Source organism: Poecile atricapillus, chromosome 1, assembly GCF_030490865.1.
Source record: "Poecile atricapillus isolate bPoeAtr1 chromosome 1, bPoeAtr1.hap1, whole genome shotgun sequence".
NCBI lineage: Eukaryota > Metazoa > Chordata > Aves > Passeriformes > Paridae > Poecile > Poecile atricapillus.
Window position 1 is genome coordinate 33,588,323 of NC_081249.1, and position 25,307 is coordinate 33,613,629.

Sequence of the window (25,307 nt, forward strand, 5' to 3'; positions counted from 1 at the left end):
GCAAAGTTTGGTGTATGCAGCAGGGGTTGGAGATGAAGTTGGGGCAGTGATGAAGAGGAAATGCTTAGAGGGAAAACAAAGCAGCAGAATTTCAAAGGCAGGAGCTTTCCTCAGTATTTGCATATTCTCACTGACTTGGTGTGGGAACAGGCATTTGTTGTGTAGTGGCCTCTGTGGTGAAGTAGAGTGGATGCTGTGGGTGTAAATGTCTTCCTATGGAGGAAGTCAATGCACCTGTGTTAATGGGCCAGAGCCTTGTTTTTCCACAAGAAGACTTCTGACTCATTGGTGCTGCCTTCTGATCCCTCACTGTGGTCTGGAGGACCCTTGGGATCATTGGCATGAAAAAATCCACATGGGAGTTTTTAATTACATCCATTATTCACTTCCCCTCAGACCATGTCTTCCTCCATCAAAATTGAGTCTGTTGTGAAGGAGAAGAACCGGATGGGAGAATGCCCAGTCTGGGAGGAAAGGGAGAATGCACTCGTCTACGTAGACATCAACTCACAGAAAGTTTGTCGCTGGAGCCCAGTCACCAATGAGGTGCAGAGCGTGTCTGTGGGTAAGAGTCTGTACTCACTGCTTCATCCTGGGAGTCTTCTCTGTCCTGTCCACCCCTCCTGGTAGGAATCCTGCAGGTTGGTGGTCTCTCTTCCTTTCCATGGGACCACCCTATCTTCCCACAATGTGTTGCTGAGCACAATGTGGCCTAAGCCAGCCAAGCAGAGAGGACCATGAACATGTTGTCCCTGATGAGCCTAAATGGGAATGAATATTTCATTTGGGAACTGCAGAGGAAAAGGTACAGTCCTAATGGCTGTGCCATCCTAGAACGTGGAAAAATCCATAGAACAGAGCACCAGTGAGATGTGCTAACAATCCCAGGGGAGAAGGATCTTAGCATCAGCTCAGCCTTTCCTGGCTGGGGATGTCCCAGTCAAGCCCAGATGCCCTTGTTGAGGGCTGAGTGATGGCCCCAGAGGCACCCTTCATCTTCTGCTCTCTCTCACGCACAGATGCCCGTGTCGGCTCAGTGGCTCTGCGCCAGTGTGGGGGCTATGTAATCGCCCTGGGGACCAGGTTTGCCTGCCTGGACTGGGACACCCAGGCAGTCACCACCATCCTCGAGCTGGAGCAGGATAAACCCAACAACAGGTTCAATGATGGGAAAGTGGATCCAAAGGGGAGGTTTTTTGCTGGTAAGTTCCTGGCAGAAATTTCCCCTGGAGCTAAGAGAAACTAATTACAGTGTATTTTATATAAGGCATTTCATTCCATGTCTTGTGAATGCTCTGCTTGGTTACTGCCCAGTGGAGGAGGACAGGGGCATCCACATCTTCTGACCTAGATGAGGACAGATGCTGTTGACAAGGGCCATCTGTCAGGAAGGCTCTCCTACTTGGTGGATGGTGTTTTTCAAACAACTGCATTCATGAAAAAGCCAGTGAAGGGGTCATATAAGTGTGATTTTTTTTCTGGAGATGTAGAGAAGGATGCAGCTTCTAGAGCAGTACATGAGCTTCAGCTTGCACCCTTTATATGCAGCCTCTCGTGGTTAACCTGTGAAAAATAAGTATGTTGGGTGAGATCTTCAGCCTCCTGAAGGCAAGAAGGATGTTCAGGTTGCATATTATGTAAAAGGTCTTCACCCACAGGGTGGTCAGGCACTGGAACAGGCTCCCCAGGGAAGCAGTCATGGCACCAAGCCTGACAGAGTTCAAGAACTGTTTGAACAATGCTCTCAGGCACATGGTGTGCACCTGTATTTTAAGGTCACAGCCCATATAAACCATGAAAGTAGCCTATAAAGAGCAACAACAAAAAGAGCATATGATGCCTGCTTGCATCTTGGCTTTTGTTGTGAGCGAAGCCTCAACCCCCTGGCGCATCCTGGTGGTCCTTTGGGTCTTTGATGTCAGTGACTTAAAGCTCATGGCAATACAAAAACATCCTTTAATTGGCCAGGATCAGCTCTGTGGGAGGCAGCTGCACCTGATCTGCTCCTTTTGCTCTTTTATCAATCTGACAGGACCTATTAGTCCCTTTCACCAAAGGATTGTAGAATTGTAGAATGGTTTGGGTTGGAAGGGATCATTAAGACCATCTAGTTCCAAATGCCCTGCCATGGGCATAAACAGCTTCCACTAGACCAGGTGGCTCAAAGGTCTATCCAGCTTGGCCTTGAACACTTCCAAGTATGGGGCATCCACAGCGTCTCTGGGAAGCCTGTTCCTTTGCCTCACAGGAAAGAATTTCTTCCTAAAAATCTTCTCTTTTTGGGAAGAAAAGTAAATAAATTCACAGTCCTGTGATTCTCCCTAGGAGCTCTTGGTAACACTTACAGGCGGTTTTTGGTCAAACACAAGGAGCAAGCTTCTACTTTCTAACCAGTGCTCCCACTTCCATTTCAGGTACGATGGCTGAAGAGACAGCACCAGGGGTCCGTGCGAGGCGGCAAGGAGCTCTCTATACACTCTTCCCTGACCATTCAGTAATAAAACAGTTAGACCAGTTGGACATCTCCAATGGTCTGGATTGGTCCCTGGACCACAGGACCTTCTTTCACATTGACAGCCTGTCATACGCTGTCCATGCCTTCAACTATGATGTGCACACTGGAAAGATTGGTACACATGCTTTTAATTTTGGTGACAAGTAGTGCTACTGCTCTGTCTGCAGCAAGACCTGGGCCTGTGAGCGGCATTGATTTATTTGACAGATCACATATCTTCTGGTTATAATTTGTCAGCTGGCTGACTGTGATATCTCTCAAATTTAGTTACACACCAGGTGTATTTGGTGAACCAACTTTTGACAGTCTTTCAGCTTACTTTGATCTGGAGAGATGGCTCATACTTTGACCTGTTCAAAGAGTTGCAGGGAAGAAGCCATTTACACTGCAGAATGAGAAAGACCTTTTAGGATGGTGTTTATTCTTGAGTGCCATCTACTGGAATTACTTTGATTGTACTCGCTCCCTAAATACAAGTGGAGAACGTGCATGTATTTCACAGAAAGATGTTCAGAGAATTGAGCTATCATTGTGACCAAGGTTTCCCAAGCAAATTTCTGAAATTAAGATGTTTTCAAATTTAACTGAAATTAATTTTATGGATAAACATTTTTTATTATATCTTCAAGGAAGAAAATTTAAGTGTAAGCAAAATGTATCTAACCTCATTTCAAAACTCATTGAAATATTTTCATACTATATCAGCCTGATGTACTTCACAGGAATTTAAATGGCTGAACTGCCTTTGTACTTTAAAGAGTGCAGACTTTGGGTAATCACAATGAAAATTGCACAAAGTAATTACATTCACTCAGATTTCATTTTGTTGAGAAGATGTCTTTCTATAGATTTTAAGATATAAGATTTCAAAAGAAGATATAATGCAGCCTTTCCCCCTGCAAATACAAAAAAGTAATATGTTTGAGCTTCCTAGGCTTGGCTTTATGTCTGTTCTTGGATAATGTAATGACCAGAAGGTGCTGGCTGGGTCCATGGCCCATGGGCCTTACTCCATGAACCAGATGTGCTCACCAACAAATCTGCACTGCATCCTAGACCATGAGCAGTTGGTGTCCAGGCTTAATCAAAACTGGTTGCTTGGCTGGACATTAAAAAGTAAAGTTTTTGATCTTAAGCTAGGAGAGATTGCTTATCACCAATGTTTAACGTCAGGTAATTACTTAGGTGACCTATCCAGGCTGCCATGACCAATGAAAGTCCAGGAAAAGTTATTGTACTTGCAGCAGTTGTGTTATGGTGGGCAGCAGGTGGGTTAACAAGAGAGATGAGGACACTTAGTTCTCTTCTCTTGGTAAAATAACAGGAACACTAATTTGGTACAATCCCAGACTGAAATGGCTGTACTGGGGACTTGCCTTTGCCAGGCTGAATTAGGCCTTTAACACATCTGCAAAATGCAGGTGTGATGTACATTTTGCAGTGAGTCTTCCTCACAGAAAATGAACGTAGCTGTTTGCAAGGGCATGGAAGATGTTAGATTGGGATCTGATACAGAATCCGTAGCAGCCCACATAACATCAGCTTTGTAACTCTTCCTGCAGCCTGCCCCAAGCTTTTGTACCATCTGGAAAAGGAGGAGCAAATGCCTGATGGGATGTGCATAGATGCAGAAGGGAAACTCTGGGTGGCCTGTATTGATGGTGGCAGAGTCATTCGCATAGACCCAGAGACAGGTGAGGCCTCCACTGGTTTGTGCACATAAATGTGAGGGAAATGGCAGCAGGAGGAGTGGTTTGAAGGTGAGATAAGGTGGAATTTATTGCCCATTTCTGCCCCATGGGTTGCCAAGAGCATCGCTGGCTCAGGCTCTGATCATGTAGAGAGTTCAGCTCCCTGTTCTGCCTCCCAGTGTCAGATACTCCTGCTCCCTTGTTGGCTGATGAACTGCACACTGTCCTTAATAATACCGCTATCAACAACCCCCACAAAATACTGCATATAAAATTTCTCATGTTGAAATGTTTAACTGGAAAATGTTTAAGGAACAACATCCATCCCAGGCCAGGTGTCCCTGCCCTTCCTGACCTCACACACAGTACTGCTTTGTTTTGAGAAAAGGAAATGGAGCCTTGCAGATGTGGGGGAGAGCCTGAAAAATAGTTAGACATGAGATGAAATAATTTGATTTCCCCACAAACTGTCCTTTGGGATATGGTCTCTGTCTGAAGGGGAGGTGCTTTCTGAGTAAATGTCACATCTGTGCCACGTATACTAATAGTGCATTCATAATTACATGATTCCTAAAAAATGAATATTAGAAAACAATTGCACATTTTGTTGCACAATTGCACAGGAAAAAGAATCCAAACTGTGAGGCTGCCTACTCCAAGGATCACCTCTTGCTGCTTTGGTGGAAAAGATTACTCAGAAATGTATGTAACTTCTGCATATGATGGACTGGATGAGGCCACCTTAGCCAAGGAACCTCATGCAGGAGAGATTTTCAAGGTGAGCAGATTTGATTTTTTCTTTCTATACATCAGACCCGCCAAACCTCATGTTCTGAGAGTGAGGTGTCCCCGGCTGCCCTTGCTCATCCCACTCACCTCATGAGCTGCTCCAGGTGCACTGCTTGTCCCCCAGCCAGGCCCAGCTGCTTTTGCATAGATGCTCATGCACTTGGAAGGAAGATTTGGAGAAATTACAAGTAATAGTGTTGATAGCTGGGCTGGCCAAAGATGGCTGGGCAGGATCTGAAAGCAGTGAGTGGGTATGGATCTGCCATGTGGATAGTGTATTCTGTAATACACTGCAAGGAATTGCTTTTATCTCTTTTAATTATTTTAATCACTTCTGGAAATTTCATTCTCTTACTTCTCAGTTTTTGCCAGGTAATTTAAATGCTTACAGAACATATTTCTCCTTTAAAAATTAAATGTTTATATTTACCAGAACAAAATTTTGCATCTCATTCCAAAAACTTTTCTCTCTTCATTTTTTTTTGCTCCATTAGTAAAAAGTACATCAGGAAAATAAAATGCTGTTCATACTCAGCAATTGCCATCAACCCAAACCAAACTCTTTTATTGGTTTGGCCACAGGATGAACACATTACATGAGGGATGGAGATCTATTCTGGGGTCTGGGACACTTCTGTTGAAAGCAGTGCTTAGATTTCTCATGGCTGAGCATTGATATATTTAAGCAGCACAATTTGGAAGCCCACAGGAGGATTAAATAAGCCTCTTTTTTGGTTTTGTTTTCCAGTTCCACAAGGGAATTGGTGTTTTTCAAACTCACATTTGTCTTGCATGGGCAAAGCGTGTTAAGAGTTACTATGAATTGTTTTGAAGATAAGGACTCCATGTAAGGGCTACAGATAACATTTAAATTAGCAAAATTATTCAGTAGTGCTTGATAATCTTATAGAGTTTGAAAGAACTCCAAGTAATGACTCATTTTGGGCTCCTCTTGAAGCAGGGGATCCTCCACGTAGTAGTCTTGTTGCTATGATATTTGTTCTACAATATTTGAATGTTTTTATTATACTCAGTTGGAGATTTATCTCTTTCCTTTCTTTTATCTTTTAATTTTTAATTTTTTAAAACAGATAACAGGCCTGGGTGTGAAAGGGATCCCACAGAACTTCTATGCTGCTTAAACCCTGACAGTAAACAGCAAAGAAGAAATGCTTCCATCTTGTAGTAATTCTGACTGGAAGAAGTCAAATGAACTACAGAATTTATTTGTGTGAAGATTTCTAAGCCCACATTTGTGAGTGTGCCTTTTTGGAGTTGAAGATATTTCTTCTTCTGTGGGCCTGTGGCTTGAAGCAATAGGTTAGAGAGGTAAAGTTAATCTGTGTTACACCTTGATAGCTTTTGTTTCCGTAAACCTCTAAATGCTCAAGCGTAGTTTTGCTGAACTTTCTGATGACCAGCTCTGGATTTTCAAGTCTGTGCACTTCCCAAAGCAGAATCTGACTCCTCATGTTACAGTGATGCACCAGCAACAATATGGCAGATTTTAATAAACTTTTTAAGAGTGGTGTCTTGAATTGGACTGTTCCTCTGCTGCAGGATTCCCCTGAGGTATCTTGATTGGTTGTTTTTGTTGTTTTTTTTTTTTTTTCATGATCAGACATATTTGTAGTATCCAGGTTACATTTTTACATCCTCATTAACCTTTTTCCAGGCTGTCCTGTCTTTAGGACACCACTTAGGCTGCTGAAAATAAACTACACAACTATATTTAAAGAAATGCTTACAGATGTTTTTTCTCTGCATTCAGATGTTACCATAAAAACTGTGTCTGACCACACACAGTCAGTGCACACACAGGCTGTGAGCCACCAGGACAGCCTGGGATACCAAACACAGATGCTCAGTGGAGTTGTCCCTTCAGGAGATATTTCCACCCACACACACTTTGCTTTACGCATCTTATTGTGCATATGGCCTCACTGTCTTGTCCCACTTTCTTCTGGTGCTCATCCTCTTCTGTTTCAAGTATTTTCCTCCCTTTCCCCTTTAGATCCTCCCCTTCCTTCACCCTCCAGAAAGCACAACATCAAGGTGTATTTTTAGAGGCTGTTTAAATAATGACCCAGCTCTACCCTGGACTCACTAAACCACTGTGATCCTTTCAGCATTTCAGAATGCTTGAGACCTGTAGATATGCAGTGAAATCTAGCCTTTGCATTGAGTTTGCTCTCCTTTTGCTGCCTGGAAAGATGCACAGCACAAAATATGTTTTCAGATTTACATGCTGACATTTTGTAATGTCGCAAAGAAGGCAATAAGATGCATCATTTACCAGACCAGATGTTTCAGTGCCTCCCTCTGAGGTATTTGACCTTTTCACCCCTGCTACTCAAAGCCCTCAGACACTATGAGCAGGGAGAAAGTACTCAATGCCTCATGAGGATTATCTCCCCCAATAAACCCTGCATGAAGGGGCAGAGCAGTGTGGTTAGCCTGCAGAAATGTTAAACATATTTTCCTTAGGGCTGTACACACGTTGCCTCTAGAATGAGGTGTTTTCTCCAAACCCAGCATCCTAGTGAGGGGTCCCTCACAACAGTTTTGAAAGAACCAAGCTGGGTTGATTTTTTCCTTTAAAAATACCCATATTTCCCAACTCTCTTATGTGGTAGCCTTTTGGCCTTCTGACAGGTAGGAGATCTGGTGCTGAGATCTGATCAGGCAGGGGCTAGGTCAAGCCACATGTTCTAGGAAAAAGTCCCACCTGTTTCAAAGGTGAGTGTGACAGGGGAAGCTTAGGTGGTATATTTGGTCCCTCAGTTGAACTGGACCACAGTCTGGAAAGAAATCTGAGATCCAGAGGACCAGGAAGTACTGTTGAATATGCTTGGCCACAAACAGGATTTTCCAAAGTCATGATTATTTCAGTGCTGTCACCTGAAGTCTACTCTAAAACCCACTTTAGGAGTTTTTCAGACACTTATTGTAGATGTTTACTTTAGGTCATTAGCAAGTACTGTGCTCCTGGGCTACTTGACCAGATAATTTGTGTAACAGGATAAAGGGGCTTGGCCTATCACTCCTACCTTTTGCCCTGGTAGGGAGGTGAGTCCATAGAGCTGCACAGAGACAACTTGATTGAGAAATAAAACATTCAGCCTATTGTAATGTTTGCTCAACAAATAGGCTGTTGTTTTTCTTCCTAAGTCATAATTCCAATCATAATTAAACTGCTGGGGGTTCTTAAGAGCAAGGGTGCTAAATGCCCTTCGTCACCATGTCAATTCCAAACTGGTATAAGGAACAAGGACAATTATGCAGGATTTCCTGTTTACCCCATCTGGAGAGGAATGTGAGGCAGGGTGTTTGGAGGCAAGTCGAGTGTCCTAACCTTTAATTAAAAAAAAATATAGGAAACGAGTGCAGATACTTTATTTAACAAAAAATACCCAGTTATTTGCAAAATTGCCTACCTACTACTCTGCCAGAAAAGCAGAGTAGAGAATTTTGAAACAATTTACACTTGAGAAATACTTACTATCCCTGCAATTTTTTTTTTTTCCTAGAGCTTTGCCAGGCATGTAGGCTGGGGTTGCTGGTTTGTTATTCTCCAACCACTCCTTCTTCCGTTTCTAAAGGGAGACATGGTCTGTGCTGCTCTCATATTCCAAGATCCAAGTTCCTTTGGGAACTCTCTCTTTGCAGCACCACTTCTCAAACCAAAACAGGCCTGAAGATGAGTTTCTCTCTGTCACCCAAAGGCCCACTGCTTCTCTTCAGATTTCAGAAGCTGCTGTTTTGTGATTTTGCTTGCTGAAAAGAAAGTGGTAATTGAAAACCATGTTGAGGCTGTTCTCCAACCTCAGTTCACCAAAGTGAGGCAAAGGCCTTTTGCCTTGAGGCAAAGGATGAAGGCACGAAGGAAACAGGTACAGGACTGGGTTCGTTCCTTTAGTAGGGAACAATATGGTATCCATAGTTCTTGCTGAGGATGCACTCTGAGGGGGTTACTGGGTGGCTGAGTACTCGATTGGTGAGGGTCAGCCCTACATATTGACAAGCATGACAGGGAGGATGTTCCTGCCCAGGGATAACCTACAGAAAATAAACCAGCTAATGTGGCACAGACTGATGGGAGCTGGCTTCCGTTTTAAGGGATTGCTCTGTACATCCTTTTATAAGTATTTATTATGTTTTATCTATATTTAACCTATACCACACTGGATGATATTAAACTAATAGCATTTTAAGTTAGCCATTCCATGGTTAAGGGCTCACCTTGTGAAGCATATTAAAAAATGTGCTGGTGACTGACTGGTTTTGTGAAATTCTCTACCTGACTGCAGCAAAAGTTGATCTCAGCTTTCTCTTAGTAACCAGGCATTGGTTAACTTTGTTTTTGAAATGCAGCAAACTGGTGGAATAGAAATAATTATAGAATTTGGAATTTAAAGCTTTTGATTTGTACAGGTTGTGATAGCCCGCCTTTGATGCGGGACACATCTGGCTTTCTGAGCTGTGAGAACACATTGCCAGCTCATGTCCAGCCTCTCATCCACCAGCAGCCTCAAGTCCTTCTGGCAGGGCTGTTCTTGGTTACTGCACAGTGACTGATCCAGGGTCCTGCAGGTAATCTGTGTCAGGAGCAGGAAACCAACTCCATTTCTTCAACGTCAGTTCAGTGATTTACCCACTACAGAATCCGTGAAAAATAAATTAAATTACAGTGTAATTTGAAATTTGGGCAAGATTTCCAATGGCTCTCCAGGGCTTTAAAGAGAGGAGTTACTTTATTTTTGGCATTACATCTGTGTAGTTGTGTTCAGGCCAAGCATTTATTTTCCACTACAGAAACTGCTTCAAGGCTCAGTGCTTTTTTTATCAGTTTTTCCTTTGCTGGGGTACATTAGCCTGACAAAATAGTTGTCTTTCTTATTTTTTTATTATAATATTCACACACAAACCACACAAACATTAGCAAAAAACTTTGGGAGATTATTAGGAAAAATTTAGGGTGCTCTCTTTCTTACACGGAGATGAGAGAAGAAATGAGAAGTTTTCCAAGCCTTAAGATAAAGAATATGTAAATAAGATGTAAAATCTTTATTAAGGACTTCAATTTTAGTCTTTAACATTGGAAAGATATTTATTTCACCTTCAGTTTTTGCTTTCCTACCGATAGCTCTACTGTCAAGAAAGCTTAGAAATAGAAAAATGGAAAATTATTTTGTTCTGCAATGGTGCTAGCTTGCTGTTTTCATTTTCTCTTAAAAACCTTTCCCTAATTCTGCTTTCCCAAAGGAAGGATACTGTGTGGAGACCTATTTATACAGGCACTTGTATCTTCATTCTGGGTGATGATTCCTGGTGATTCTCCCGGTAACTCTCTATATAAAAATAAATAAAAAAAAATATAAATAAATATCTTTTTAATTACAAACAAACAAATAAATAAATTTCCTAGATGTGGGAGAAATATTTGATGCTTTTGAAGGCCTCCAATGGGAAATCTACTCCAACTAAAATGAATTTTTAAGTTTTGTAATGTCAATAACTAAGAGTTTACTTTTGTTAACTTGGAGCTTTTTTGGACATCTCCAAAACACTTTCTTTCTTTTATTGCTGACTTATTTACTTGAGGAAGACTGCTCCAACAGGTAGATGCTTAACCCCAAATCCCAAATAAAACAAAGGCAGAACTCTGCATGTGGGACAGCTCCTTTATTTTTACATCTCTATGAGGTATACAAATCATATTTATCACATACTTTTGACCATCTCTATTAAAATCAACTTGGCGTGTCAAAGACCTCTTATAATTGTTTCTGCTTATGCAAAATTTCATTTTTCTTAGGCTACAAGACCAGACCAGGTCAATGATTCAAGTAGTAAAAGATTCAAGTAATACTGGAGGGTATAAGTTCAAACTTTTACTATGTGCCTTAGAGATAGGACTCCGAGATCAGCATACAATAGTCAGAAAGGATTGAAGAAAATGTTTATTGATATAATTTTTAATACGAGCCAGACAACAAGATTGATGGAGATGGGCAACTTACTTACCAGTGCAGCACCTGAACGAACCTAATCTAAGGTGGGATTCTGGGGTCCTTACTGAAAGAGCAAGAAGCCAAATATGCTACAGGTCTTTCAGAGCATTAACTATGTGACAAGACCACCTTTCAGCACTTTCAGAGCCCTTTAACAATGGCTCAGAATTAAGCTGTGCTCTGTGCTCACAATTAAAATTGGCTCCAAAAGAGATTAAAATGTCTAACCAGCACCTATTATGTGAGACGAATAAGAGGCCTCATAAACTGTGATGAAGGACTTCTTACCTGTTTGATGTAAAGACACCAATTTCACAAACATTACTTCCCCTGACAACAGGACTAGGAGGTATTCCACGAGGACAGGAAAGCCACCCTCACCAGTAACGTAAGTGCCTATGCTAAGTCCCACTGCATTCTTATAGTGTATTCCTCTTGTACATGCAGCAAAGATAGTCTCTGTAAACCTGTCATTTCCCAGTAGTCACTCTGATAAGTACAATAATCCTGCACTGTGGCAATTAGAGAATCAGAAATCAACAGCAGAGACACCAAGTGTCTGTGACCCAGAAGGTAAAAATATACCTACATTCTTTACCATGGGATACAGCAGGCAACTGAAGAGTAACACAACACTCAAGGCATCAGCAGAGTTGAAGGAAGGAGATTCTTACTGATGGAAGACAACTGCAGCTAACTTAGCTAAGTCTAAGCTAACTTTTAAGTTCTTATCAATTCCTGATGGCACTAGCAAGGAGAGGTTTCTCTGTGTTCAGTACAGAAGGAGCCATTTTAGTTTGAAGCTCTCTATTCCTTTAGCACTAAGCCCTAAGTCTTTACATCCCTAAGTCTTTACATCCCTAAGACAAGTACAGATACCTGTTATTCACCATTGTGCTGATTTAACTAGTTTCTGGAAAATACTAGCTCATCCTTCCCATTGTTCTGTTTCCTGCAAGAACTGTTTACCCTAAAGAGTAAGCTGGTGAGGCCTCCATGATTTATGGTGCAGGTGGCCATATGCTCTTGAGTTTTGTGGCCCTAAAGGTATCTAGAACTTAAAAAGCTTCACTCAATCTATCTAAAACTTAGAAGGTCAAAATTATTTATTTACCAGTCTTGAAAAGAAGACATTATAATGAAATTGGGGCGCTTTTGTGCTTTTCAAATATCTTCATTCTGGATCTTTACAGACACAGAAATCAAGATGTTGATTACATCAAATATTCAGAATGCCTAAACACTTTGCTGTAGAATGAAAGTCAAAATAATAAGATATGATCCCAAGGCCCATATATGATCTGATAGAGAATAAGGTTTTTTCTGGGCTCTGATATAAAACCCATTTGTGATACATATACAGTAGGGAAAGGAAGACTCTTCTTCCCTGTGTTCTGTTTGAAGAACACCTAGGATCTTGAAGTCTGCCTAGGACTTCAGCTTGCAAGCTTTAAGTTTTATCATTTGCATTTTGTTTGACTAGTAATTGTATGAAATGACAAATTCCACATCTGCCTCTTCTATGGACATTTGGCCTGTATGCTGGTACCTGACAAATATAATATTGTGATATTACTATTTTATTCCTATGCTGTATTTTTATGGACTATAAAAAATGCCATGCTTGTTTAAATAAAATGGAGTTTGCATTTAGTGTTATAGAATTACCTTATTTTTATGTGGTGTATGTGTGTATATATATAAATATTTAACGTTCTTTCTGCTCATAGCACTGAAACTAGCATAATTACCTAGATTTGGTGTATTTGGGGAATTTGGTATAAAAAAATGTCATGTTTTCAGGGGTACGTCCAGCTGTGTTGAAAAAGGTGTGCTTTTAATGCAAGAGATCTCCACAGTATTCTCTTTTGTGATTCAGTGATGTTATTATGACTTTAAATAGGATATACATGGGCAGCCAGCAGCCTGGCACACTCCCAGATCCACTGATTTCCAGTGTTCAGACCCTTCAACCCTGTGGGAAAACCCCAGATTGACTGTAGGCAAGCACATGGACTATCTAGACATATTCACCCTCCCACGCCAAATCAGTAGCACATGGAATGAATGACCTTACTTGCAAGATCTCAAGTGCTCTGGGTTGTACTGTTGATGACTGAAGCTATCCTGAAACTGACCTTTGTGTTCTTACCAATCAAAACATGTGCTAGCCATAAATTTTGCAGAATTTGTTTTTAGAATGCAAGATAGACCTTTAAATTGCATCTTATTCCCAAGGTTTGTAGCATAAACAGAAATGAACTGCAGGGAAATAAAACAGATTGTTATATGTTGCACAAGGGTACTGGGGATAATGAAAAATATCTGCTGGGAAAGAGATACAACAGATTGCTTGGAAAATTTTTGCTCTATTCTGGAAAAAATGTGGCTGGAAGGTCTGTTGAAGAGTGGCCATTAGAAAAATGATTCATGATTATTCCAGAACAAGATGGAGAAATAGCACCTGAGTGATGCAAGGTAGACTTCAATAAAAGCTGTTGAAGGGTTTGTGCTTTACAAAAAATACACACAATAACACAATATTCACAGGCATGCACTACCCCAAAAAAAGAAAGAAAAAAAGAAAAAAAGAGAGGAAACGCAGTAAAACATCAGTTGGATTAAAGCATGAACTGTGCATGAACCTTAAACACAAGAAAGGATCAATCTGGGAGCAGAAAGTAGGTCAGGCTACTGAGGATGAGTGATAAATATAACATGAAGATAGAGGAACAAACTTTTAAAAAATAAAAGCTCAAAACAAGATGCATCTGCAGGAGGTATAAATAATTTTAGAAGTGCAGTCGTAACAGAGGGAAGGTGAAAACAAGGATGAATTAGTCAGCTGTTCAGAAGAGAGGAAAAGATATTTCTAGATGATAGTCAGATGGTAAAATTTTGTAATAACACTTTTTTTGCCTCATTGAAGAATGATCGATTTCAATTGAAGGATATTATGATACATACCAGCGATATAAGTAAAGATGCTAACTTTGAATGAGAAAAGAAAATGTAGAATTTTTCTAGTCAGCAAGAGATTATGAGTTTCCTCATGAAGGTATTAAAGAACTTCACAAGAAATATTGGATAATAATGTTTTACTGGAGAACATGTTATAGGCAGGAAATGCCTTGAAAGGTTCATGAATAAAAATATAGTGATTGTCTTTAAATAAGTAGAAAGGAAGATTAGGGTATGATTCAGGCACTAGCTTAATTTCTGCTTTCAGAAAATGTTAAAAAAAAAACTGACAAAAAAATTTATTTGTTAGTACTGAAAAAAAAAACAAGGATATGAGCTGCAGCCAATAAGAAATTATCAAATCCATGTCATTTCTTCCTACAGCAGAACAGGATTTGAAAACTGGGCAATGCCATGTCATGTCAGCAAGGCAGCTTCCTCTATTCTGCCAGGGACCTATTCATTAAGTACCATTTGAAAGAGCTGTAAATTAAATTTATTTAAGATTGTAGCTTGTTTGAGCCACATAAAGCACCAGTTTATTGAGTTTGTGTTGTGTGTTGCAGTATTGACAACCTGAAAGTCAAAGGAACAGTTGGTGTTGATGTCGTGTTCCCCTCCTGCACCAAAACAAGATTCATGCAAGCTGTAAATGGGTGTAAATGGGTGGGTGGGTTTTGGGCTAGCTCCCAAATGCTTTGTCAGATTCTGCACAGCAGGGAACAGGCAGACTCACTTTGGCTTTAAAAAAGAACGCTATGGACACACTTGACTGTGCTATCTTGGCTTGGGAAGGTTGTCCATTTGCTGCCCTTGAACAATTGGGCATCTGGAATTGTGTCTTCCAGCCTGGGATCTCTTAATACTTTGCAGGCACTACTTCTGGGGTGACTACCCACAGCAGTGTGCTCTTGTTGCCTTTGCCAGTTTTCAACCTGGGCCAGAGCTCTTTTCTGCAAAACACAATTCCAAATCTCAATAACCTTCAATAAAAGGTTATTGCTTCAAAAGAAACAAATTCTTCACTATGTGGTCAAGAGAAACAGGCAGCTTTAGGGTGTAACTCAGCAGACTGATTTTAGAGACTGACGAATTGTACACTTTTAATTAATTACTCCATTTGATTGCAAAAGGAGTTTTAGCTGTGTAGTGCTTAGATAGGTATTGCATCAGTAGATGTCTCTGCTGCACGTATCTGTGAAGCTGATTGAGCTGAACCCCACTTCTGTGTTCTGGTGACCTGGACTTGTCCCTCAAATGTTGGTAGCATTGGTCAAAAGGTCAAAATGTTGCCTGGGAGATCACTGAGTGATGTCATAGGCTCGTTTCTTTGGGCGGTGAGGCTCTATAGTGGCAGTGGTCACTTCTACCTTCTCAGTGCTTGGAGCTCTCTTCTCAGGAGGCAATTTATGTAGTTTGGCACAGGAATCATCTCTGTTAAAGGATGCTGAAGCCTGATATTGCTCAATTTGTTTCCTCTCATTTGATAAGAGCTTCCTTTTTCACAATTAATAGCCCTCTCTGCAGCTCGTGATGTCATGATTACACTGCTGGTATGAGAGTGGGATGTGAAGGATACCAAGGACACTTGATAAGAGAATCATGAAGAGGTTTGGGTTGAAAAGGACCTTAAAGGTCATCTAGTTCCAACTCCCCTGCCATGGGCAGGGACACTTCCCAGTAGACTAGGTTACTCCAAGCCCTATCCAGCCTGGCCTTGAACACTGCAAGAGATGTGGCATCCATATCTTATTGCAGAACCATAGAATGTTAATGGCTGAAAGGGACCATAAAAATCGGCTAATCTGACCCACTCCTGCCCTGGGCAGGGACACCTTCCACTAGACCAGATTTCCCAAGGCTTTATCCAACCTAGACTTGAGCACTGACGGTGTTGGGGCATTCACAGCCTCCCTGGGCAACCTGTCCCAGTGTCTCACAACACTCATGGTAAATAATTTCTTCTTAATATCTAACCTAATTTCCCCCTCTTTCAATTTGTACCCCTTACTCCTTGTCCTATCGCCACAACTTTCCTGAGCATACCCTGTTAGAGAAAACTTTGTACAAATCACAAGGACCATCTTCCTGGAAGAGCTGGGGAGACATCAGAATTATCATCTCAACACTCTTAGGTAACTGATGCACACACCAGATTGTTTAAGAACTCTTTAGCAGATTTGAAGAGCCCCAGCAGAGCCCCATCTGCTGCCTCCTACTTCACTAACACCTGGTGGGTTTTGGTGACATGGGGACTGCAGTAATTGCAATTAGTGGGAGTAACTGCTGAGAGAAGGGAAGGCAAAAGTTAGTGCCCAGGAAGACTGACAGCAAGCCCTTCAGAGTCCATCTTTCATGCTCCGGCTGCTGCTGATGTTACTGCATTCTCCCACTCTCTGCCCATGCCAATGAGGTCTGTTTGCATCCACTTTCACAAGAGTGCGTGGGAGTAACATGAGTCAGCTCCTTACCACTTTTTCAGTGTAGGTGATCTCTGCTTGGCATGCACCCATCAAAGCTGCCAGGGCAGTTTTAGGGTGGCTATCCTAGGAATTTGCTCTTGGTTTTCCATAAGAAGCAGGTCACTGAGAATGAGTTGCTATTTTCTACAATGTGTCACTAGGGACTTCCCAATAGGGCAGATAGCAAACTTCCTGTTTAACAGGAATTGGCTTTATCCATTTCAAACACTCATTTCCATGTAATTGATTGTTGATGCAAAGACAGTGTCTTAAGGTGAAGTTCATAAGGGACATCTCCTGTCATGTTAGTGACTTTTCTTATAATTTAAACCACACAGGATAATTTTATAAACTTCTCATTTATTTTCAGCATCTGATTTAAACGTTTGTGTAGTTGAGGAGTGAGGGAGACACTGATGTCAGAAAGTGCTTAATTCATAAAAGTTCTTTCTTTTTTAAAAAAAAGTTGGGAATTCTGTTGTTTGTTCTATTATAATTCTCAGGATAAGCTAGTGACTAGGATAATTCCTCTTCAAACGTGTTACTTATAAATATTTTAAAAATCACTTCCCCCTTCAAAAAGCCCTGTGATCTGCAAGTTGAACTGCTTTTTACCAGATAAGATAGAAGAGGTTGAGTACGGTGATGCACTGACCTCTGCTGGCATCATTCTTTCTTACTGAAACTCCTTTTAAATGCTGAATTTGATATTCCAGAAAATAGATGATACATCTGAGACAAGACCTGAGGCAGAATCAGCTCATGATGAAGCCATGTTCCAATGCTACATTAAATTGAACACTGTGACTCTTCAACCAAACCACAGTTCTTGGGCATAATAATGACTTGGTTTCCTGAAGAAACCCTCAATCATATGTTTTAAATATGCCATAAGAACTGGATGATTTCTTTTGTACCAGGGTCTGAGTTGGACCAGGTATTGGCTGTCTGTCCTTCTGTGCCAACATAATACTGAACTAAAGAAAACATACTTTTAGTTATGAACACATAACTAAAGAAAAAGTGTGTGCAATGTCTCTGTCAGATGCTATGGCTCAGTGGTGAACTGTGTGCCCCTGACTCCAGCCTGCCCTGCACTGTCACATCATCCTCAGGCAATATGAACCATCAGACACATCTGTCCATGCAGGGTTGGCCTGTGTCAGTGAACTTGTCTGCAACGCCCTGAAGCAACTGCAACCAATTAGCTCCCATTAGAGCTGTTTCTCTCCTGGAGATGGGGTGCTAGTTGCCAGAAGCATTAAAAGAAGCTGGCGGAGAGAAATGGCAATTTCAAGGCTGCTGTCTCTCTGATTTTAGTTTGGGATGGAATGACTTAGTCTCTAGAAATTGTTCTCTACCGAAATCTCTGCTCTGTGGCTCTGATCCTCCTCTTGATGGGAATGATTTCCAGGTGCAAGCCAGGTTTGGTTCAGATGAAATTCCAGGTGATACAAACAGCCGATGGGTAAAGCAATCAAAATGCTGCTAAGGAGTACAATACCCTCAGGAAAACGAAGACTGTGTGCAGGGAAGAATGAGAGTGGAAGATGATTATGTGAACTATAGCTGCCCTAGTACAAGGAGTTTTCATTCGCTGTTTTCCCATACAAGGATTAAATACCTCAGAATTTACTGTCTAGGAAATATCTGTATTCCTTTCCAGTCCCCTGGGGGCACCTGCACAGACAGCTTGTGTGTATTTAAGAAATTCCCTAAAGACCTGTAGGCTTACTGAAAAACTGCAGGAAAATCCATTAATCCATATTTTGTTTGTACTCCTGTCAGTCTGTACACTTTTCAAAGTGAAGCTGTGCCTGTTGCCTATGGGCTAACCTTTGGAGATAAGTTTTTAAGTAGAGTGGAGAAATAAACATGTTCTCCAGCCTTTGTTTCTTATGTGGTGAGCAAAATGGTTGTCTTTTGTTTTGGAGGGAGACCTGTCTAATCAAGATGAGAGGGACAGGAGTATGAAGGGACATGCCTGTTCAGGCACTGCTCAAAGTGGAGGCTGAGCCCCAGCTGCTCTGTCAGAATATGAGTCATGTTTTTATTTGTGTTTTTCTGAGCCTGAATTGAGAAAGCTTGTATAAGAAATTTTACAGCCCTTGACATCACTCTGCACTTTTGCAAGACAATAGCCTGACATTTTGCCCTAGGTGTTGGATTAAATAGTAACTGGAGATTGTGCAAATACTTCTCTTAGCCATGATTATCATGCCAAGGCCTTGCGCAAGCTGGGGACTTCTGTGGCTGGGGTGGCTCCTCTAACATGTGACATTAAGATAGCTCCGTGTGTCTGTCTGTCTGCATCATTGTTGGTTGGCTTTTCTTTGAAAACAGTGGTAGAAAGCCCACACAGGAGGACCTGAAGGAAGAACTGCATCCTGACCACCAGTGCTTGCCATCAGTGTGAATGTGGGTGGTACACAGAGCCCATACTGAGCAAAGATAAGCTGCAAGTACACCATTCTCCTCTTGTTCACAAGCATATCACTGCTTTTGGGTCTCTAGGGTGTCACATTCTGGTAAGCAAGACAATGAAAAAGAACATAGATTTCTGCATAAATGTGTTTGCATAGTTGTATACTTTATTTCTTTTAAATTACCCTCTCCTAAATTCTGTCTGTGAGAGCAAAGGGAGTTGAGACCGTAAGAGCAAACAAACTTGTGTTTCTCAACCTCATGCTAATAGCTGCAAGCCTGAAATCATTTGGGGATTTTTTGCTTACACAACAGCTGAGGGCTGTTCTGTGAAGAATGAGTTTCACATATTTTGATGCCTTATGGATATGTTCACAGAAAAAATTTTAACCTTTTAGGACCATTGTTTTCCCCTTCACCCAGTCCTGCAGTGATTTATTAGCTGTAACTAAATAATCTCACCGTCTCTTTTAAAGCTGCAATAGTAGGAATGTGGCACCAGCACTTTCCTTTCTCAGCAGTACACTTAGTGTGTAAAATACGAATGCAGAGTCAGCAGAACTGTGTTCCCCTTTTAGCTGTCCAACTTGCTCTCCAGCTGCTAACTTTTGGCTCTTGCATGGTGGTATCTTGTGGCCTTTTTTCCTCATGGTTTCACAGTTGCCTTACAGTGCTACTGTGAGCCATTGTGGGTGACCATTTCAAATTTATCATACTTCCTCTCACTGGCAAAAAAAAAAATTCAGTGTCTTTGGCTGCCTCTGTCCTGAGGTTCTTCTCTTCTGGTTGTCCAAACTGGGAGACCTGCTCAAGTCCCTTGTACAGAAATGAGAAGCATAGAGATTTGTGTGCATAAGACAGGTCTGGAACACTCCCTATTGTGCTCCTCAACACCAGAGCTGAGAAACAGCTCTGTGCCCCAAGCATGGTCCTTGCAGATCACAGGATCCAGTGGGAGAAAGCAGGTTTGGAAAGGAGCAACCTGACATGTGAGGCTGAGCTTTCTGCATCCCTTGGTTGACAGTATAAAGGAAAGCAGATATTTTGAAAAGTGACTGAGTTTCCTCGCTGAGATGATCATCAATGCAAAGGAAAGAGTCAAGCTGAAGAAAAGCAGGGTTGGAGATTATGGTCACACCACTGAAAAAGTGAGGGCACCTGAAATGTGAGTCTTCAGTAATGTGGTGTCCTTAGGAAGGAGGTAGAAATCAATCAGAAGTCTTTGGTAGCAGTATGTCTCTGTTGGAGTCCGAAGAAGGTTAGATGATGGGCATGCTAGCTGTGCTCCTTTCCCCCAGCTGACTTTCTAGGCTTGCTAGCTTGTACCCAGGAGCAGCTGGGAAGAAAGAGAAGACATAATGGGAGGAGAAGCAGGTGAATGACACCGTGGCTGCATACACCCTAACTGCTAAAAAGAAGCTCCATTTAAAAAATCATGTTAGTCTGGCAAACTGTATGTCCCATGAGGCTAGGTCTGCTTGATCCTAATTGTGCTAGCCTCCTTCTAATTCTATTTTTCTAGTCACATCTCCCGGCCTGGAATATGGCTGCAGAGCACTGCTGGGGCTGCAGAGCCCTTGCAGGGTTTCCTTTTCAACCTCCTGCCAAAGCCAGGCAGTTCTGGGGCGGGGTGGGATGGGATGGGATAGGCTGCTCAGGGCTTGGTCCACTTGCTGCAACACAGCTACATGAGGAGATGCAGCAGGGTTTTAGATGTAAAGGCCTACAGATGTTTAAAGGTGAATCACCAGGGCCCTCTTAGACAAGGTATCAGTAGCAAGTACGCCCTACAGTGTACAGACCTCTTCAAGGGTACCAGACCCCTCTAGCCATGGCAGTAGAAAAAAAGTGAAAAAAAATCCCCTTTCTTGAACCTTCTGCCCTCTTGGTCTGTGGATGTGGCACTTGGGGACATGGTTTAGAGGTAAACATGGTGTTGTTGGGCTAAAGACTGGACTCAGTGATCTTAAAGGTCACTTCCCAAACCTTAATGAATTCTATGTGAGCTCCACAAGAGGCAAGCAATGTCTACTCCTTTGCATTTTGTCTAAAACCCAAGAGTCTGTTAGACAGGTTATCAAAACATTGAAGAGATATTTTCATGAACCTCATGATATGGTTGATAAGATTTTGCTTCAATTCAGCTTGTGGTTTAAAAAATGCTGCGGGTAAGAAAATAGGAAGAAAAACTGTACCAGAGTAGGCAACTGCATAAATCTCATTTCCCTAAAAAACAAAAAACCGTTCCCCTTATAAAAACCCCAAACCAAACAAAAAATAACCATATCAAACAAGAAATAACCCTCCTAGTTGCCAAGTTCTATTTCCTAGAAATCATCATTTGTTTGTTTTTTTGTTAACCTCCTTTCCCCACTAGCTGAGCCCTGACCTTCCTTTCAATATGGTGTAGAGACTGAAAATATGGGTCAAACACTGTAGGCCGATACAAAGTTTGGTCTTCATCAGAGGAGCTGAGTACCATTTCAGGATCAGAAATGGTTGAAATATATTTAAAGTAATGTCTGAACCTTTAGTGATGGTTCTTATCACACCCATGAGCTTAGTGAAATTCTTTCATCTTTCTTGCACAGCTGTTCATATAAAAAAGTCAATAAGTGCAACAATGAACAGTGGGCGGGACATCATGTTCTTGTAGCCAGGGAACAGGAAAAACTTGTATTTCAACTTGCCATAAATGTCCTTGCTTCCTGTAGCTTCTAACGTGTTTATATGCTTCTGTAAGGGAGATTTATTACTCAGCTTTATTAATATAAATTGATTAGTTGTCCTTGCCATAATTTCAGGTAGAATAGATATGGAGGTATATAAATGAAAGAAAGAAATCCAGCTTTGTTTTTACAGAAAAAACTGTCAATCAGGAGCATCCTAATCCATGGAGAAGCCAATTGTCAAAAGAGTCTTCACACTTAAGTCTTGTTTAGGATTAGTTTTGTTTATAAGACGCAGTGGATTTTTTCCCTGGTTAGACATGGGGTGGTTACAAGAGTCTTACTTCATCTGGAGTCCAACAGAATGAAAATTGCTATGGAAAATGAAGCATGAAAACAACTTCAGTCATGTAGGGTTTGGTCACTGCTAGAGCAGCTTCTCTGTGTCTTGCTTGTGACGTTCATGTAGACAGCTGCTGAGCTTCCTGTGCATTGGAGCGGCTTCTTGCTTCTGCTTTTAGTAGAAGGTGGTTTGTTAACACCTTGGGGTTTGGCAAATCTGCTTTTATGGCCAGACAACATTGCAGTCTGCTTGTTCTACACAGTGATTGTAACATTCCCTAACAAAAATGTTATGTAGCAACTTGAAGGGTACTTATTTTACTATCATAAAGTTTAAAGATGGGCATATTTAGTGTATGTCTGAATACTGATTAATTAGCTCAGGCTACAAAAAGCCCATAACACAAACTGTTGGTGGGAAATGTTAACTGGAATGTTTATATGAACCCTTCCAGCAAAACTGCTATCCTGGGTGTGCAAGAGTGGGACTCTCCTGGTAGCTGCAGCCCTTGTGCAATTTTTCACCTCCACATTCCTCATACAATTACCAGTGGAAAGCAATCTGCCAATGGACAGTGGGATTTAGGAGATGTGGATAGAAAAAAAAAGGCCCAGTAATATGTATCATGTAGTTTATAAATGACTATGCTATTAATTACTGCCCTGTGGTAGTGTGGGAGGTCAACATGGTGCTTTGTTACCCTGCAATAAAATAAGTACATGTAATAAGAGATGAAGTACTTTCTTAGGTTATCTGTCCCTTCGGGAAACTTACATCATTTTTCTGTTGTAGATTTTAGCATCCAGGATTAGCAGTGTTTGACCCAGACTGACATCCTGAGCTCAGCTTCCACCAGCTCTGCACCTTAATCCTCTGCCGTGGATGACTTGTGCTGTTCGCAGTGTGAAGTTCTGTTGAAAGATGAGCTTCTACTGCAGATCATTGCAGATCATGCCTGAGATGCCCAAGACATCCATCCTCGCCTGCTTTTGCTATTGTGTCCCAATAGGTGTGAAATGCAGGCAGAGACCAAAAAGAAGCACCAAGGCTATGAAATTGCAACAGATTTGCTCTGCAGGGCAGAGAACAGGACTGGCTCTGCACTGAGGATCCAGTTTATCTGATCTGTATCACCTTCTGAGTCATCTTTGTTGCTGAAGCATGGACTTCAAAAGGTCTTGCTCCATGGCAGGTTATGGTTGACAGAACAAATCAGCAATGCATGGGGGGAAAAGAGCTCACCAGATTTAGAAGAATATTCAGTTATTTCCCAGCAATCCATTATCAACCCAAGGTCACCAAAACTTAACCAATGTGAGAACCACAGGAGTTAAAGTCTGGATGACTTAAAGACCCAGACATTGTTACCTCCAACCTTTGCCCAGTACTGGAAATTTGTCCCCAAGGACACAGGAGCCTAATTTTCACAGCTGATCACAGGAAGAAAGTGGGATGCTATTTACGGTGTTGAAGGGGGCAAGACTCTCTCCCTCAGCCTCATCAAAGTGATGAATTTAAGCACAAAAAAGAGTCCTTCCTCCTCCTCCCCATCATGTGCCACCAGGATAAAAGCTGCACACAGGAAAGCCATGGATAGGGCATGGTGTGTTGATGGTCCTGCTTTTCTGAGGGCAGTGCTTCAGCCTCATCCTGCCCAGGCAGCTGCCTCTAGTGCTGAAATGAGAGCTGCCTTTGTGGATGAAAAGTGTGAGTCGGTAGTCACTTCAGCTTCTCCAGGGATTGGGGCATCAGAGTAGAGGGCTTCATTTCTGACCTGTTCCAACTAGGGAAAAAAGGCAGAGATTCCTGCAGGACAGGGAGTTTCCACAAGTTTGAAGGGTTAGATAACAAATTAAAAGCAAAGGGAGGAACGAGGAGGTTTCCCTCCTACCTGTAACTTGAAATCCTTCCTAGTTGGGAATCCTTTCTAGGGCAGGAATGCATTTAATTTTTTATGTCTCCCCAGTTTTTCTGTTAAGCTCAGTTCTTTTACTGCTCATGTTTTCTCAGGTGCTGGGTCTGAGGACAGAGTCTTGTTTATTTCCCCCTTAAGTTTCTTCTCCTATAAGGACATTATGAACAGCTCTCCTGTGCATGTTGGAAGGGCTATTCTTATCTTGCTTTAAACACTGTTAGTACCAGACATGAAGTAAGCTGGCTGTACCAAAAGTATTTTGGGGCATTTTAACTCTTCTTGTCAATAAATGCTGTAGTTAAATTGAAATGAAAATCTTGCTTGTTTCTGTTTGAGAGAAAAATTATTTTGTCTGCACCTTTATCCATGCTCACTGAGGCCTCTCTTATATTGATGGGAAAGGATCAAAATGAAAGAATTCAAAGATTTTTCCCTCTACATTCTTCCATTTTAAATATTTCAGTTAAAATTTTCACTAATAAAATTCAGCTCTATTTTTTCCTCTCAGCAACACTGTAACCCATGTCTAACCACCCTGGTAGCATTTTTACCAGCCACCAAACTTTATCACTGGTTTTGCCTGTTCCAAATAAAACAGGGCTGTTTCTTCATGGTGGAATTGGCATGCTGCAATGTGTTTGGGCAACCTAAATCCCACCCCAGTGCTTCTGCCTAAGGTGTCCTGCCATCTGGTGCCAGGTTGTCAGAGTCACACCACTGATACTCACAGGGACCAAGTGCAAAGAAGGGCTCCAGACTGCCTCCCATCCTCCTCACATCCTGCTCACAACATTGCAAGCTTGAGTAGCCATTGTGGTCTCATAACTCTAGAAGCAAACGCAGGGAAGCAGTTTCAAGCTCTCAGAAGATCTGGGCTGCAGTTTTCTTCCCAGGTCTTCTTATTATTACCCAGAGTGACCTCCCTGGTGCTTCAAGCTGACTCCTCGATGATTCCCCTGCTCTTAGGAGACATTGTGGCTGCTGCTCCTAGATACACAACCTCTCAGAAACATTAAGCTGCCTGTTTGTTCTAAAGCCAGAAATTAGGTGAAGGTCGAGAGGACTTATCAGTAAGTCAGGACAGGGACAAATATACACATTGCCCAGGGCGTTGCAAACATCCTCAGAACAAACACTCCATATTCAGGGAACTCAGTTAAGGTTGTTTAAATACTTACTGATATTTTTGTACATTGCAGCACAGGTGATCCATATCTGAAAATAAAAAAAAAAACTGGATTGGAAGACAGAGGTCTCATGCAACATCTCAAACAGTGTACATTTTCAAAAAAATGTCATAAACCTCTAATTCATCTGAACAAATCAACTGATTTCTCTCAGACAGAGAACATCATATTAGTATGCCAAAGTGTTTAAAGATATAAAATCCAGTTTAAGGCTCCATGACTGCTGCCTCTCTGACTAACAAACCAGAGATTTTCCTTTGGTCCACAGCTATAAATCAGACCTGCACTTCCATCAGTCCCCATACTGATGTAGCTGGCTATTTGGACTCACTCAGAT

The 25,307-nt window shown here is 41.6% G+C and overlaps 1 protein-coding gene across 1 annotated transcript; it reads left to right on the forward strand.

The window, feature by feature from the left end:
* The first annotated feature begins 384 nt into the window (after positions 1–384).
* Positions 385–6,260, forward strand: LOC131573309 (regucalcin-like). Its single transcript, XM_058827132.1, has 6 exons — positions 385–565; positions 1,020–1,202; positions 2,415–2,630; positions 4,078–4,209; positions 4,830–4,984; positions 6,087–6,260. Exons 1-6 carry the CDS (start codon positions 400–402, stop codon positions 6,135–6,137), a joined length of 903 nt encoding a protein of 300 aa, XP_058683115.1. The 5' UTR covers positions 385–399; the 3' UTR covers positions 6,138–6,260.
* Positions 6,261–25,307: the final 19,047 nt, after the last annotated feature.